The following is a 14,138-nucleotide window of genomic DNA, read 5'->3' as shown; positions in this document are numbered from 1 at the left end:
CAACCACTGCCTCATGCCATTTACATACAGATTGAGGGGCACAGGAAGCTTATCCTATGGAGAGTTGCTTCCCAGACTACTTTTTGAAATGTTTCACAAAGTTGGTTTGAACTCAGCTTCACTCTTCATGGACTTTGGTAGTGGGGTAGGCAACGTTCTTTGCCTTGCTAGTCTGCACTTTGGTTGTGGCAGCTTTGGGATCGAGCTCGACCACTTTCGGTATGGATTGTCATTAATCTGTGATGGTGATATGAGGGCCAGGGCAGCGCTATGGGGCTTGAAGTATGGAGGAGTAGAAATTGAGCAGGGAGACATGAAGAAGTTGGAGGGACGAGTTTCCAAACTTCTTCGGGTTGCTGATTGTGTCTTAATGACGAATATAGGTTTCCGACCCAAAGACCACCGTGCGTGCTTTATCTCTGACCTGTTGAAAGTGGGCTTATCTGGATTCCAGTTGATCAATTTCTTCAATCCAGTCTACAACTTAGGAAGCCTGGGGCAAGCCTCATTTCTATGCGTCCAGCGGGTCCCAAAACTTTCTGACCCTATATCCATGTTTCGAATCTTGACCTCAGAACCCCCCTTGGTTCGGAAGGACTCGACGGGGGCGACTGAGCGGCGCAAAGATCTTGGTATTAGCTTAAGTACATATGAAGATATTGTCTAGATAACCTTTCACAGAGCCGCGCACCTGCAGATTCCGCGCCGATTCCCAGAAATCAGCGAAATCTCTCTGCCCGGCCTCGGATCATGGACACTCAGAAAAGGGGATTGGACTTCGATATATTCTGTTCGTAATACGCCAGCCAGCACTCCGAAAGTCTGCCTCGTGCAAAAGACGGTCCCTGTCACGCTCACGCTTGCGCCAGGGCCGGCCCGGGCCCGCCGCCCTGCGCCTTCGCCCGGTCCGCGCGGCCGCCGACGGAGGTCGTCCACACGGGCTGCTTGCGCCGGACCGCGAGCGCGACGCGCATAGCCAAGTAGCCGACCACTACCCATCCATCAGCCGCTAACAACGAATGCAACTTAATTGTCACGCACACAGCACGCCGATGACGAACGCAAACGCCGCGAGCGCGCGCGTCTGCGCGCAGATGGCCGGAAACGCGCCGCGCGCCACGGCGACGAACGCGCGCGCGCAGTACGGCGTGTAGCCGTACGCCCAGAGGTCGGTGTCCCCCAGCGCGTGCGCGGTCGCGCCGCCCGCCGCGAGCCACAGGACGGCGCACAGCCCCAGGAGCGGGAGCTCCGCGGCGAGGGACGACGCGGGCCCGCCGGGCCGGACGCCCGCGAGGACCAGGCTAAAAGGGTGTTAACTTGATGTGACGGGCGCACGAGGACGTACAGCGGCACGACGACGAGGATGGTGAACGCGGCGGCGGCGAGCGCGAGGATCGTGTGAGTGAGCGACACCGTCTCGAGGCCCGCGGTGGCCTGCAGCAGCGCGCAGCTGAGGCCGAGTTCGACGAGCGCGAGGAGCAGGACGGCGCCGAGGACGACGGCGCGGACGCGCGGGAGCGACGCCATGTGTTGGCCCACCCTCTCTGTCGCGCGGTATATAACGTCCCAGGCAAGGCGGTGCCCGTCTGATCGGGGGGTATACTCGCGAGGTCCCCGGTGCGCGTATATTACACGCGCGAGGTCACGCGTCGGGCAGCGCTTGGCACCGCGACCGCGACGGCGACCGGCTGGGCACTGGCAGCCGCGCAGCTATGCGTGCATCCGCGGGGGGTCACGCCGTTCCTGCACGCACGCGAGCTCGGCCTCAGCCCTTCCATCCACCCCTGCGGCGCGCCGGGTCCGCACGCCAGCGGGGCAGACGCCCACACCCACGCCAACTGCGATTCGCGCGACAGGCGGCGCCCGCGAAGCCTCCTGCTGATGCCGCGCGCGTCGGTGCCAAGCGGCTCCCGAAACTTAATACAGTCAAGCACCGGGTTAATAATATCACAGTGATGTCGCGGCCCTGCCAAGCCCTGTCTAGGGCCGGGCCCGGGCTTGGAGGCAGCCGACCCCCGGCCCTTGGCCCTTGGCCCTTGGCTTACCGTCGGCCGGAAGGCTACGGTTCATTTTTGATCTTTTGTTCTGCCGACACATCACACCCAAGCATACCTACTTACTTATGACTCGCCATTGTCGTCCTAGTTCCGTTTGTTTGTGTGTTGGTAACACAGTATGTGCCTCCATCTGAGCTACTAGTAGCACTGAGCACTCACATAATTCAATAAATTGCAGCTTGGCCGACATCGAAGTAAATATATCCCAGCCATTTGCCCCGCTGAGTGTCGGTGCAAGGGCAACCTTGCGGCATGGGTCCTGAGCAGAGGGGAATCCTTAGAGTCTTAGAGAGAACAAGCCAAGGAGCCCGCTGCCCAGGTGCACTACTATATACCAGTGACCAGAGTGGTGATGGAGTGACTGCATAGCAACCCTGATGGTGACTCTGGAGAGACTCCCGGAAACAGGTAAAGTGTCAGCGTCGGGCTGGGGCCGTATCGGGTCGTCGGGTGGTCCGACTGCGAGTGGGTCTAAGGAGCACGAAGATGGGTTTTAAGCCCGGAGAATAGATGATATTAGCCTAGCGACTACATCCTGTAAGTACGGTTTTTATACGCTCAGATATTAGGGATGGATCGGATGGGCGCTAGGTCCCAGGGCGGATCGGATGGGCGCTGCGTAGGGCCCGCAGGGGTGAAGGGAAGGGGTTAGAAGAATGGGAGAGCATTGAGGAGTATGGTGGTTGTGTGGGCCTGCGCGGGCCCGATCGGCCCCAAATGGCCCGGCGGCCCAACCCGAACCGTGATATCACCCCCTCCGTTGTGGGCGGCGTCTCGACACCCTATGGGTTTGCGCGCTCTGGTCTTCTTTGCGAATTTTCCATCGTCCATTTACAAGTTCCTCGCAGGGCTAGCGATGGCCAGGTCCGGTTCGGGATTTCGGTTCGAACCCGAACCGGACCGGACTGAACGCGCGTTCGGCGTTCAGGTTCGGCAAAGGCCGTTTCTGAACCGAACCTGGCCCTCGGTTCGGCCAGGTCCAGCCATTTTGGGCCAAAAAACGCCGGTTCGGGGCCGGTTCGAACCGCCGTTCGGCGTTCACGTTCGGCCAAATCTGCTTTTGAACCGAACCGGCAGTCCGGCGTTCGGCCAAAAATGGCCAAGAACCGGACCGAACCGGACTTGGCCATCACTACGCAGGGCGCAAATGGGTTGAGGGTGTAGAAATCTTCCAGAGCCACAATAATAATATAATAATATCATAACATAATATGGAATAATATCATATTTGTTCTGGTCCTAGGCATAATATAATGATAATAATAATAATAATAATAATAATTAATAATTAATAATATGGCATAATAAGAAATCATAATACTGACCTATTTCATTCAATTGTGCTCATGAAAGATCATCTAAAATATAACCTTTCTGTATGCCTTTCTGTTTACTAAAAATGTCACCTTTTTGAGCAAATGGCAAGCTTCCTGGAAATTCCTCAGAGTTTTAGGTTTTTTAGTACATGTTCATCTAGTGTTTTGCAAGATCTGCCTAGCCTACACTAATAACAACTTTCCCAACATGCTGTTGACTCTCCAGGTACGCAAATGCCTCATGTGCCTCTTCGAAAGAGAACACCTTGTCAATTACGGGACGCGTGCGCTCCGGGTGTGCAGCAAGGAGGCGGTTCATCGCATGAAATCTAGCGTGTGTAAGTATATCGGCATTCATAACTCAGTAGCTCACTGCGAGACCGCCCCGACATAGCTTCCGCGCAGGCGGACCTGACCCCAGATTGCAGGGCCGACAATATCAGGTGGCGATATGCTTTGCCCACCCACGGCACCAATCATGTCGACGCAGCCGCCCAGGCGCACCACACGAATAGAGCGCGCCAAAGTGCGGTTTCCAACGACGTCGAGCACGCGATCCACCCCGCGGCCGTTGGTCAGTTTCAGCACCTCTGCATCCCAAGCGGGAGTTTCGGAGTAGTTGATTGTGTGCGTCGCGCCGAGCGTTTTAGCGAAATTGAGCTTGTTTGCTGAGGATGACAGGATGATGGTTGTAGCCCCAGATACCACGCAAAACTGCAGGGCAAAGCTGCGGGCAGTGGATAAGGAGGAATGAATTCGAATCCCAGGAGTCAAAGGACAAGGAGCACTTACATTGAGACGCCACCTGTTCCCATGATCAGCACCGTATCGCCAGCCTTTACTTGATCAAGGCCGTCCACAAGGGCGTTGTATGCTGTGAGGGCCGCGCACGGCAGCGTCGAGGCTTCTTCAAAAGCAAGGTGATCCGGAATAGCAACGAGCGACTGCCGAAGGCATTAGCCAGCGCTCTAAAAGCCAACATAACTTCAGGGACGTACATGGGCAGGATATGCTCTGCACTGCGTCAGCACACCATGTACCTGGCCTCCCAGCGCCGTCGCCTTGATCGCGCGCGTCATGCCTGCTGGTGCGAGCAGGTCAAGGAAAAAGTTAGCCATGACGCGGTCGCCCGTTTTCCATTGCGTGACTTCGACGCCAACAGCAATGACTTCCCCAGCCATGTCCGAGCAGGGGACGAGGTTGGGAGGGAGACTGGAGAGTGTCAGATAGGTACGCGCAGCACGGCGACGCACTGATGCGGGTAGGTGCCGTGGGCAACCATGAGGTCGCGGAACTGTCAGGGGAAATCAGCATCATGATGTGCACGAGAATTATCATTAGGGATGAACCTGCAACGAGACGGCCTTCGTCCTCACCAGCACCTCTGTTGCTTTGAGTGCCGGAATAGCCACCTCCACGAGCTTAAGCGCGTCAAGAGACCCGGGCTTGACCGTGACGGCAATGAGCGGAAAAAAACATAGAGAGCGGCTGCGCAAACCGTTTGCACGATGTATTGCCGTGTGGTCTTGGGAATAGCCATGTCGGATGGTGTCTCGGCGATCTTGAAGTTCGCCCGTTTTATACTAGTAGCGCGACGCTGCAAGCCGGTGGGCGACTCGTTGTCGCTGTCCGAACGCCTCGCAGAGACCCGCCAAGGCGCGGATCTTCCCACAACGCGGCCCACTGGCTCAGTCAGCGCGCAAGATGACACGACGAGAGAAGAGGCTTCCGCTGACTCATTGACAGGCGTCTAGGCTTGGTCTACTAAGGCTGTTGATGACGTGATGACACAACGCGATTGTGCTTCGCATGGCTACGAGGAAGCTTCATTATATTATACAGAAAATCATTTGTTCACACCAGTACTGCCAATATAGGCCTGCCACTCTTCCAGCAACGCCTTCCCGACGCCCGGCTCGAGCTCCGTCCCGTCCCGCGACACCTTCACCTCGCGGTCGTGGTTCCACGGGTTGCGCAGCATGCGGGTGCGCGTGAACGGCAGGCGCGCCGTACAGATCCACGTCAACGCAAAGTCGCTGCCCCAGCTCGTATCGGCGTTCTCGGGCATGATAACGCGATCCGGCCGCGGCGCCGTATCCCCGCCAGCAGGGCTCGGTGTGGATGCCAGGGGTAGTACCGGCCCGGAGCTGGTGCGAGAGGTTCCTCGCGAACGCATCGCCCTGACCGGTGCCGTTTCGTCAAGCTCGATCACCGCAGGTTGGGACTGCAGATTGGCGAAGAGATGGTGGTCGAGACTGTACTTGACCGCGGGTGAGGCAGCGCTAAACACGCGCTCTCTGGGACCGAGAATGGCGGGTGCTGACTGGACATTTGATGCGCGGGCGGAAGATAGTGGTAATGGGGACTCGTCGACGAAGTGCGAGCTGCTTAGGAGCGGGGACGGGGTATTAGCGGGATGAACTGGGGAGCGTCTGGTCCAGGGAGTCGATTCTGAAGGCGAGCCGTTGGACCGGCTGATCGGTCCCGCCATCCTGCAACTCTGTGGTCAAACGGAAACAGACTATAACGCAAAACAAGAACGCGCACTTTGCATACCCATAGAACTCGCCGCTCTTGTTGACGCTGAAAATAAGGAATACGTCTTCCGATGTCCGGAACGCCCGGTCGAGTACACCCTCATTATGCTTTTGCGTCGCCCACAGTCCGGTCTTGATGCTCAGCTCCAGGTCGTCCTGCGAGAAGTTAGGTATAGTATGGAAGGGATAAACGGACCACTCACCCTCGTTAACGATTTGAGTATAAAATATCGCTGCGGGAAATTCTCTCGCAGCATGCTAGAGTCCGTCGAGGCGCTCGCATGCGAGCCAGACCCGGACCGAGAGCTCAACGGAGTCGGTCCTGGCCTGGACACTTCTGTCAACGCCGACAAGCCCCCGGATCCAGACGCCCTGCGGCTGGCCTTGTTTGCTTTCACCCACCCCGTGTGCATTCCCATCCCTCGTTGTCCGCCAACCCCCGCATTCAGATCGTCGTCCTTCTTCCTCACTTTGCACACCAAGCGCGGACATCGTGAGTCTGCAGGGCGGAGACGGACTCCATCGAAACGCTCAATCGCCGCCTGAAGTTGAGACTCTGTTTCGTAGTTGACGAAGGCACAGTTGGATCGAGAAATTAAAAAGATGGATAGCACGCCCAAGTCGTTCTCGTCGCTTGCGGTTGTTGTTGTCGTTGTCGGTAGTGGTGGTGGTGAGGATTGTGTGGACTCGGGGCTGACTGTGCTTGCATCGGCAGGGGGCGGTAGCTGAGACGGTGATGTGAAAAAGCGCCACAGCTCATCGTGCTTCGCGTCGCTGGGGACATTACCCGCCCACATTACCCAGTCGGAGCGCCGGACGGGCGGATTCGGGTGGTACTCCCTACGCACAAGCGGTTTCGCCGTTTGCTTTCCGCTGCCCTCTTGGTGTGCCGGGTCGGGCACTTTTTGAGGAGAGCGCTGTGACAATTTGCGCTGAAGATGCGGCTGGCTGACGGGAAGGGCAGGAGTACCATGAGCAGCACCGACAATGGGGGCATGCGGTGAGCGGCGGTTATGAGGAGAGGACTGCGATGGCTGTTGCTGGGGCCACCACGGGCTAGTCCGCTCTCCCATGGAAGGCCCGGCATGAGCATAAGCCTGGTACGTGGGCGAAGGGAAGAAGTGTGGGTAGCTCGCGGCGTGGATATATAAGTTTTGAGATATATGCGGCTGCTGGGCATAGAACCCGGTGTGTTGGACGGGTAGCTGGTAAGACATCTGGTACGGGAGGGAGCCAGAGTTGGCCTGGTGGTGGTGGTACGGGGAGTAATAGCTCTCCTGTGCTTCAGGCGGCGAATACCGGTGTTGCAGGCCTGCGTATCCCGACGCCTCAGTCGGCGCAAAGGCGTTAAAAACTCGCCTGGGGTTAATCAGCTACTCCCAGTATAATGGACAGCCACGCACCTGGCTCCTGGTCCTCTAACACTCCCGAGTGCCCTAAAGGTAATTCTACATGCGTACCGCGTCAGCACGGGTGGAAACGGAGGAGATGGTGGAAGAGAAAAAACAAGCGCTGTCAATGGGTAACGGCGTGACGTGGCGCCGGTGACATCGGGGAAAAGTCACGCACCTCCGGGATTGGTCACTGGTGCACGCACCGTGAGCGGCGGGGGCGGTTGGCCATCGTTGGGCATGAAATCAGACGGCGCAAGTGTGGGCGGTGTCTGTGGTGGTTGCGGCGAGACCATGTCTAAGTATCTCCTGATTTAGCTGGTGATCGGGGTCTAGACCAGGCCCAGGCACCCACCAATCACCAATTATATGTGTCAAGGGGGAAGAGAATCAAAAGAGAATGAGAAGGCGCGTTCGTGGGGCGGGCGGAGGTGGAGCAGCGCGCCGTTATGTACTCCGGCGAAGTTGCTCGAAGAATCGCGCTGCGTCATCGCACGGGACTCAATGCGTGACGTCATAGAGAGCCTAGGCCCGCACACGTGTGATACACGCAGCATCTTGGGCAAGCCTCAGCAAGGTCCCGGAGCGAGTGGCGAGGATACTCCGCAGTGAGTAGTACCCACGTTAAGGGTCGCCGTCGCACAAATGACCATCATCTTCCCATCATCCATTGCTATGTTTGTGGTGCACGCCAAGAAAAGATATCTGAACCTTTAATACCCTACAGGCAACAGGACTCCGAAATTCGAGGTACCTCACGAGTCACCGTTCGAAAAACTTTATCTTCAGTGAATGTTCAGAGACGGCAGGCTGTTGCCACGGATCCAGTCTCGGATCAATGATTTGCGTAGATGACGTGGCCCATCTGAGATTACGCAAGCAAGCGCTTCTTTTCCCTTCCCGCCATCCCCTTTCCCTGACACTCCCGCTTCCCTGCTCGTGCCGCTGCTGAATGGAGCACCACTCTACAATCCAAGACGAGGTCAATGCGCTGCCCGCGGTCCCTGTTAAAAAACGGCGCATCCAGCGCGCGTGTGACTCATGCCGCCAGAAACGGCGGGCGTGCGACGGGCTCAGAAGCGCGACGAAACGGTGCTCATTCTGCGCGGAGGCGGGGGTGGAGTGTGTTTACTCCGGAGCGCAGACCACCACGAAGAAACGAAGCTATACGGAGGTGTTAGAGGGGCGGCTGGCACAAATGGAGGAGAAGCTGAAGCAGGTGCGTTTGCTATAATTCTCTCTGTCACCCACCGTACTTATTTCATGACATTGACAGTTCACGGAAACCTCAAAGCCCGGATGGTCCGCGGAGTCCAGCGTCACGGCACATGGTTCGACGACACGAGCAAAAGTGAGGCCTGGCCTTGCAGTAGAGTTTGCGGCGATGACTATCCGCGCAGCCAACGCGGCAGAGAACTTGGAGGATGGGTCGGACGATGAGGTCACGGAAGAATTGCGACTAGCAAAAGAGCTCAGCAACATGAAGATTAGTAGCCATCGCGAGCAATTTATGGGGAAATCAAGTGGGGCTATGCTTGTCAAGACTGCTATGGACCTCAAGATGGCATCGAGGGCTGGGAAGGGGAAGGATCCGAGTAATCCGGCGACATGGCTGGGCGAGGGATGGACGGAGAGGAGAATGGAGTACTGGAGCCCCGTACCCTGGACGTTGCGCGGGTTGTCTCGGCCACGCTACGTTTTCCCGCCACCAGATCTTCTCGCCGACCTCGTCGCCCTCTACTTCGAGCACGCCAACGTGTATGTCCCGCTCCTGCACCGTCCCACATTCACCCGCCTGCTTGCTCGCAACGGCCATTTAGAGGACGATAAGGTTGGCGCAATTGTGCTTATAGTCTGTGCCATTGGCGCGCGCTTCTCGCCGGACCCGCGGGTACTCGGCAGTAATGCAGCTGGCGGTGGCACAACTGCACAATTAGCGTGTGGGTGGCAATATTTCTCCCAACTGTCGACGGAACTGGAGTTTATGTTTGAGACGCCGGGGTTATACGACTTGCAGCGATATTGTGTGCGTGGCCCTCTTTCCCTTACTTCTCTCCCTTGCTCCCTCTTTCCCTGTCTCCAACTCTCGTTCATTTCATGGTTCATTTGGTCCATATTAGTGCTTATTATCATGGTTTCTTCTACGTGGTTCTAAGACTCATATCTCAGTAGCTGGCCATTCACTTCTTGGAGGGGTGCGCGACGCAGGCCATGTGGCCGCTCATCGGTGTCGGGCTGCGCATTGCGGAGGAGGTCGGCGCGCACCGCAGGCAAATGCACGGGGCATACCCAGGCAGTACTAACACAGACGCTACCTCTGACTCTGGCGATCGACTTGAGCGACATTCAGTCGAAGCGGAGTTGTGGCGCCGCGCGTTTTGGGCTCTGGTATACTATGATCGGCTTGTGAGCTGTACTTTGGGCCGACCCTGCGGTGTGCAATGGGACGAGTGCGTATATCTTTTGCGCATTTCATTTGGCTGCGACCCTAACGCCATCGCAGTTTCGACCTTCAACTGCCGACACCAGTGGATGACTCTGCATGGGCGGGGGAAGTATCTGATCCCGCCCAAGCCTGGCGACAGCCCAAGGACGTGCCGAGTTCTGTCGCGTTCTTCAACGCCATGCTCAAACTGAACAACATCCTGGGTTTCGTGCTACGCCTTCTGGTGGGTTTTTCGTTTCCGAGAATCCATTATTTGAATGCTGACGAGCACGTAGTACTCAATCGACAAGAAAAGCGGGATGCTCCGGGCGGACGACGACCGCTGGGAGGAGCACATAGTCGCTGAGCTTGATTCGGCTCTGAACAAGTGGGTGGATGAGATCCCGGAGCATTGTGCGTAGCTTTTCTCTCTACTAGTACTTGCGCGGCGCTTTCGCCTTCACCGCATGTTGTACCCGCTGCTGACTTGCCACCCAGTACGATGGGACCCTCAACGCCAGGATCATCTGTTCTTCAAGCAGAGTGTTGCGTTGTACTGCGCCTATTACCATGTGCAGATGACGATTCACCGACCGTTCATTCCGATGCTACGGCGCGACTGTGTGTCACCTTTTCGTATCATTGAGTTTCGTGACGACTGCATTCTATAGCACGTACACCAACCGGCTTACCGAGCCTCGCAATCTGCACCAATGCGGCACGAAGCTGCGCGCATGTTGCGGACGTGTGGACCAAGAGGACAAATGGGCAGCCGGCGGTTAATCTGCTGGTACGTGTTTTTTTAAAACAATCTTGGCCCACTTTGATCTTCTCTCAGCCAGCTCTCACTATGGCCGGCGTCGTGCTTCTGCTGAACGTGTGGAGCGTGAAGAGGACGGGACTTCCTCCGCATATGAACACTGCGGTCGATGAGGTCAAGAAGATCATGGCGGCCATCCGGGTTTGTGAAGCACGGTGTGTACTCCACTTGTTGTCGGTTTTAGGTCTAGCGGGGGAATTCACACGTACGCAGATGGCAGATGGCCGGTCTCTTCTGGGACATCCTCGCCGAGCTGGCGAATGTTGGTCAAGTGCCGCTCAACGCCCAGCGGTCAGGCCCGAGCACTGTCGATAATCCGAGTGTCAATTCAACTCCCGGCACCAGCGAGAAGAGTGTAGGCAGGACGAGTCTTACCTCCGGTCATCACGAGAGCCCGGCGCCAAATCCAGAACCTCGTGTAGGCGGAATGAACTTTCCGGCCGAGCTTCCGCCCGACCCGGCCCTCATCTATCCAACCGCGCCGCCAGTAATGGCGATCGGCAGCCCGTCGCCCTTCACAAGCACACCACCCACCCCGCCCACGTCCCTGTCAGCTTCTGCGTCGACTTCCTCGATCAATGTTGGAAGTAAGCGCGCGTATTCCGCACTGGAGGCCATGTACGCGCCCGCGCCGGCCGCGGTGCCGTACGAGGCACATTGGTCTGCGGAAACGACGACGCTCGACATGGGAATGGGCGGGCTGCAGGAATGGGCGGATCAGGCATTCGCTTGGGTTGGCGCGCCCGGAGAGTTCATGGGCACAGGCGGGGAAACGCTGCCCATGCATACCGCCGAACTGGGAGGTGGATACTCGATGTGGGAGGATGTCGGCGCCAGTGGGCCTGTCGGACCGGTGGGAGAGGATTTGGGCTTCGGCGGTGCGATGAATGTGTGGGCGAATGCGCCACCAGGGCTTGCGTATGTCCTGTTCCATTTTCTGGACTTCCTTCTCCCTCATCACCCCCACTCAGCGCAAATGATTGGGGCACGTACTTCAGCATGGTCAACGCATTTTCCACCCATGCCGGCCAGTCTGGTTAGCCACATCTTCGGTGTTCCAATGGGCGAACAGTGTGTTAGCTATCTTATCAGGAACCGCAATCTCATCTCATTTTACGAGTCCATCGCAGCATAGCCCCGGCCGAGAGCGGATCGCAATAGAAAAGACCTAAAAATAAGACGCCGAACAGAGTATTTACCGATCGCCGCTCGTTGTCAATCTGGCTCGACAGATGCTGATCTCGGAACCCCGCGCAATTTAGCCTTTCTTCCTTCTCTTCTTCTTCCATGTCCTATGCCTCGCCGTCGCCAGCACCGTCCTCCTTAGCTGCGTCTGCAGGCCAGCCCGACCTCGCAGCGCTCTACCGCGGGAACCTCATTCCCCTGCATGTCGTCCGTGAGCAATCAGTGTCCATTGTCGACGTCGAAGGACTGACGAGGCATACACAGTGGCGGGCCTGACTTGGGTTTTGCATGATTACCGTGCGTACATATCTCCGCTCCATGCCTTGAGGTTGAGCGACGCGTCTGGTAGTCGTCACCTTGGAGGACGAGGCACGTAGCTGCGTCAAAGCTGCGGATGTGCTTCTAATCGTGCCCGATAGATTCGATACATCTGGCCGCAGCGCCTTAATTTCAGTAAAATTATGTTTTTTTGGGTGCGCTCGAATCAATCATGGGTCCAGCGTTCTCTCATGGCCCACAGATTCGATATTACACGTAGGAACCAAGTCGCTGGGAACACCTAGAACTGGCTTACTATGTCCGCAGCATTGCGCTATTGCTCTTCGACGTCGTACAGATTCATGTCTTCGCAAGACCGGGGATCACTAATAATAATTTGTACGTGGATCCGTTATTGTTTTCTCGTAGTGTGGACTCTGAGGCATGCGAAGATGCGTGGCGATGGACACCATCATCCGCGTTGTTGGTGCCGTTTCCCTCTGGAGTGTCGAGATCATCATGCAGCTGCGGGTCTACGCGTTGTACAACTGCTCGCGACGGGTGCGTGTGTAGCCTATCACGCAACACTTTCCTAGAAATAACAACCATCACAGATTGCGGCGATCAACGTATTCCTCTTCCTCTGCTCCATCGCTGCCTTCTTCTGGATCCTCATCTACAATCACGACCACCGCGCCGCTATAATCGCCAACGCGATCCACCTCCCGCTCCCCGGCTGCCCGACAGTGCATTCAGGGATTGAATGGGTGCAGTGGGTCCCTGCGACGGCGCATGAGGGCGTGCTCTTCGTGTTCGCGCTCGTGAAGACGGGGCAGAGCGTGTGGGCTTTGGTGTGGGCCGACGGTGCGGCGACAGGAGAGAAGAAATGGACAGGGAAGGGCAGAGGGTACCGCGCGCTGTTGCCGCTGCACACCATTTTGTTGCGTGACAATGTCCTCTACTTTTTCGGGTGCGTTATCCGTCTGCTTGTGTGTGGGGCGGACTCTGATTGAATGACTGCAGCGTGTCCGTTTTACTTGTTTTCAATAATGTGCGTTCTCCTGCTCCGCCCGTAGATACACCTGTTGAAATACCCTTAGCTGATGGTCGTGGTGCGTTAGGCTTGGTCGGTATACCTTCCACTCAGCTGTTTTTCTCCTCAGAACGTAACACACATCCCTTGGTTCAGCTACGGGTACGCTGCCATTACGCCTGGTGTTGTTCTGATCTCTTAAGTATAACTACAGGCCATTCCACGCGGCGATTGGAATCATGACTTCACGGATGCTGATCAACCTGCGCAAGGCGGCAGCGCAGGAGAACGAGCTCAACCTGGCGAGTAGCCTGCGTGCGGGGGTCATCTCCAGCCAGACGCCGTTGACACCGCGCGGACAGCGCGTCTTCTTCCCCGATAGAATGGTGCTTGACACGAACAGCAGTGGGAGTAGGATGCAGATTGAGACTGTTTGATCATAGCTCTATGTTGGAAGTACATGGTGACCAGTTATGCTTTCCCTCTCGGAAAGGTTATTGGTTAGAGACAACTTGAAAAATGCAAAATTTATCTGTGATGTGCTTTTGTGGAGGAACCAGTAGACAAACGGCCAAAGTGCTGGCCATTATTATATTACAATTTACAATTATGCCATATTATTATTACTATCACAATTATATTATATATCATTCTATATTATATTATTATGGCTTGAGCATAATATATTATAATCTATTATTTTACCAACTTATATGTCAGCCCCAAATCTAATCCGGTACAAATCAGTGTTGTTGATAAGCGTCTTAATAAGGGTCAGCCCCCAAGCTAAGGGCTTAATATCTAAATTACCTTATTAAGGGTCCTGATATTAAGTGTCTTAATAAGAGTACTTCCTTTTTGGGAACTTTTTTTTTTTACAAACCAATTTCAGGTATTGGAATCACTATCAGAACCCTCTCACTCTCTCTGAATATCCAATAGTACCCTTCTCTGTCCATTAATGCTATACTTGGTTATTTAATACAATAGATACCTAGTTCACGGTGCAGTTTTAAGCACCAGTTTAATTGTCTGGTATGCTAGAAGTATGAAGAATAAACTTAGAAAGTTCTACAATACTGTATTGATATCATAAGTGATGCAATCACTAAGCAT

The 14,138-nt window shown here is 55.7% G+C and overlaps 4 protein-coding genes across 4 annotated transcripts; 2 read left to right on the top strand and 2 right to left on the bottom strand.

Annotated features, from left to right (window-relative positions):
• Positions 1-675: 675 nt before the first annotated feature.
• MIND_01428300 (uncharacterized protein) lies at positions 676-1,588 on the bottom strand. Its single transcript, XM_037370665.1, has 3 exons — positions 1,346-1,588; positions 1,042-1,301; positions 676-991 (listed from the first exon to the last, which is right to left on the bottom strand). Exons 1-3 carry the CDS (start codon positions 1,525-1,527, stop codon positions 855-857), a joined length of 579 nt encoding a protein of 192 aa, XP_037212936.1. The 5' UTR covers positions 1,528-1,588; the 3' UTR covers positions 676-854.
• A 1,963-nt stretch (positions 1,589-3,551) lies between these two features.
• On the bottom strand, positions 3,552-7,597 carry MIND_01428200 (uncharacterized protein; the record flags this gene model as incomplete). The annotated part of the gene is made up of 13 exons (XM_037370664.1): positions 3,552-3,702; positions 3,747-4,100; positions 4,166-4,317; positions 4,372-4,585; positions 4,627-4,667; positions 4,723-4,818; positions 4,872-5,056; positions 5,118-5,186; positions 5,234-5,865; positions 5,921-6,066; positions 6,114-7,264; positions 7,314-7,358; positions 7,480-7,597. The coding sequence occupies 13 exons, from the start codon at positions 7,595-7,597 to the stop codon at positions 3,552-3,554; spliced, it is 3,354 nt and encodes a 1,117-aa protein (XP_037212935.1).
• A 656-nt stretch (positions 7,598-8,253) lies between these two features.
• MIND_01428100 (Zn(2)-C6 fungal-type domain-containing protein) lies at positions 8,254-11,587 on the top strand (the record flags this gene model as incomplete). The annotated part of the gene is made up of 10 exons (XM_037370663.1): positions 8,254-8,520; positions 8,578-9,327; positions 9,474-9,751; positions 9,805-9,970; positions 10,023-10,140; positions 10,225-10,347; positions 10,398-10,516; positions 10,565-10,701; positions 10,760-11,464; positions 11,518-11,587. 10 exons carry the CDS (start codon positions 8,254-8,256, stop codon positions 11,585-11,587), a joined length of 2,733 nt encoding a protein of 910 aa, XP_037212934.1.
• A 246-nt stretch (positions 11,588-11,833) lies between these two features.
• Positions 11,834-13,459, top strand: MIND_01428000 (UBA-e1-C domain-containing protein; the record flags this gene model as incomplete). The annotated part of the gene is made up of 12 exons (XM_037370662.1): positions 11,834-11,942; positions 11,996-12,028; positions 12,081-12,100; positions 12,151-12,204; positions 12,252-12,265; positions 12,317-12,388; positions 12,442-12,550; positions 12,604-12,959; positions 13,013-13,040; positions 13,111-13,184; positions 13,237-13,324; positions 13,385-13,459. 12 exons carry the CDS (start codon positions 11,834-11,836, stop codon positions 13,457-13,459), a joined length of 1,032 nt encoding a protein of 343 aa, XP_037212933.1.
• Positions 13,460-14,138: the final 679 nt, after the last annotated feature.

This window comes from Mycena indigotica, assembly GCF_014461135.1.
Source record: "Mycena indigotica strain 171206Taipei chromosome Unknown Mind.scaff0020, whole genome shotgun sequence".
Taxonomy (NCBI): domain Eukaryota; kingdom Fungi; phylum Basidiomycota; class Agaricomycetes; order Agaricales; family Mycenaceae; genus Mycena; species Mycena indigotica.
Note: the sequence above shows the minus strand (reverse complement) of the source record. Positions and strands in the feature narration are given on the sequence as shown.

What these genes read in the sequence shown, in the direction of transcription:
- MIND_01428300 (XM_037370665.1), bottom strand. Translation starts at nt 1,527, where the DNA reads ATGGCGTCGCTCCCGCGCGTCCGCGCCGTCGTCCTCGGCGCCGTCCTG. An exon ending in ATCCTCGTCGTCGTGCCGCT is followed by an intron (nt 1,302 to 1,345) that starts GTACGTCCTCGT and finishes ACACCCTTTTAG; the next exon opens with CCTGGTCCTCGCGGGCGTCC. An exon ending in GTTCGTCATCGGCGTGCTGT is followed by an intron (nt 992 to 1,041) that starts GTGCGTGACAAT and finishes ATGGATGGGTAG; the next exon opens with TGGTCGGCTACTTGGCTATG.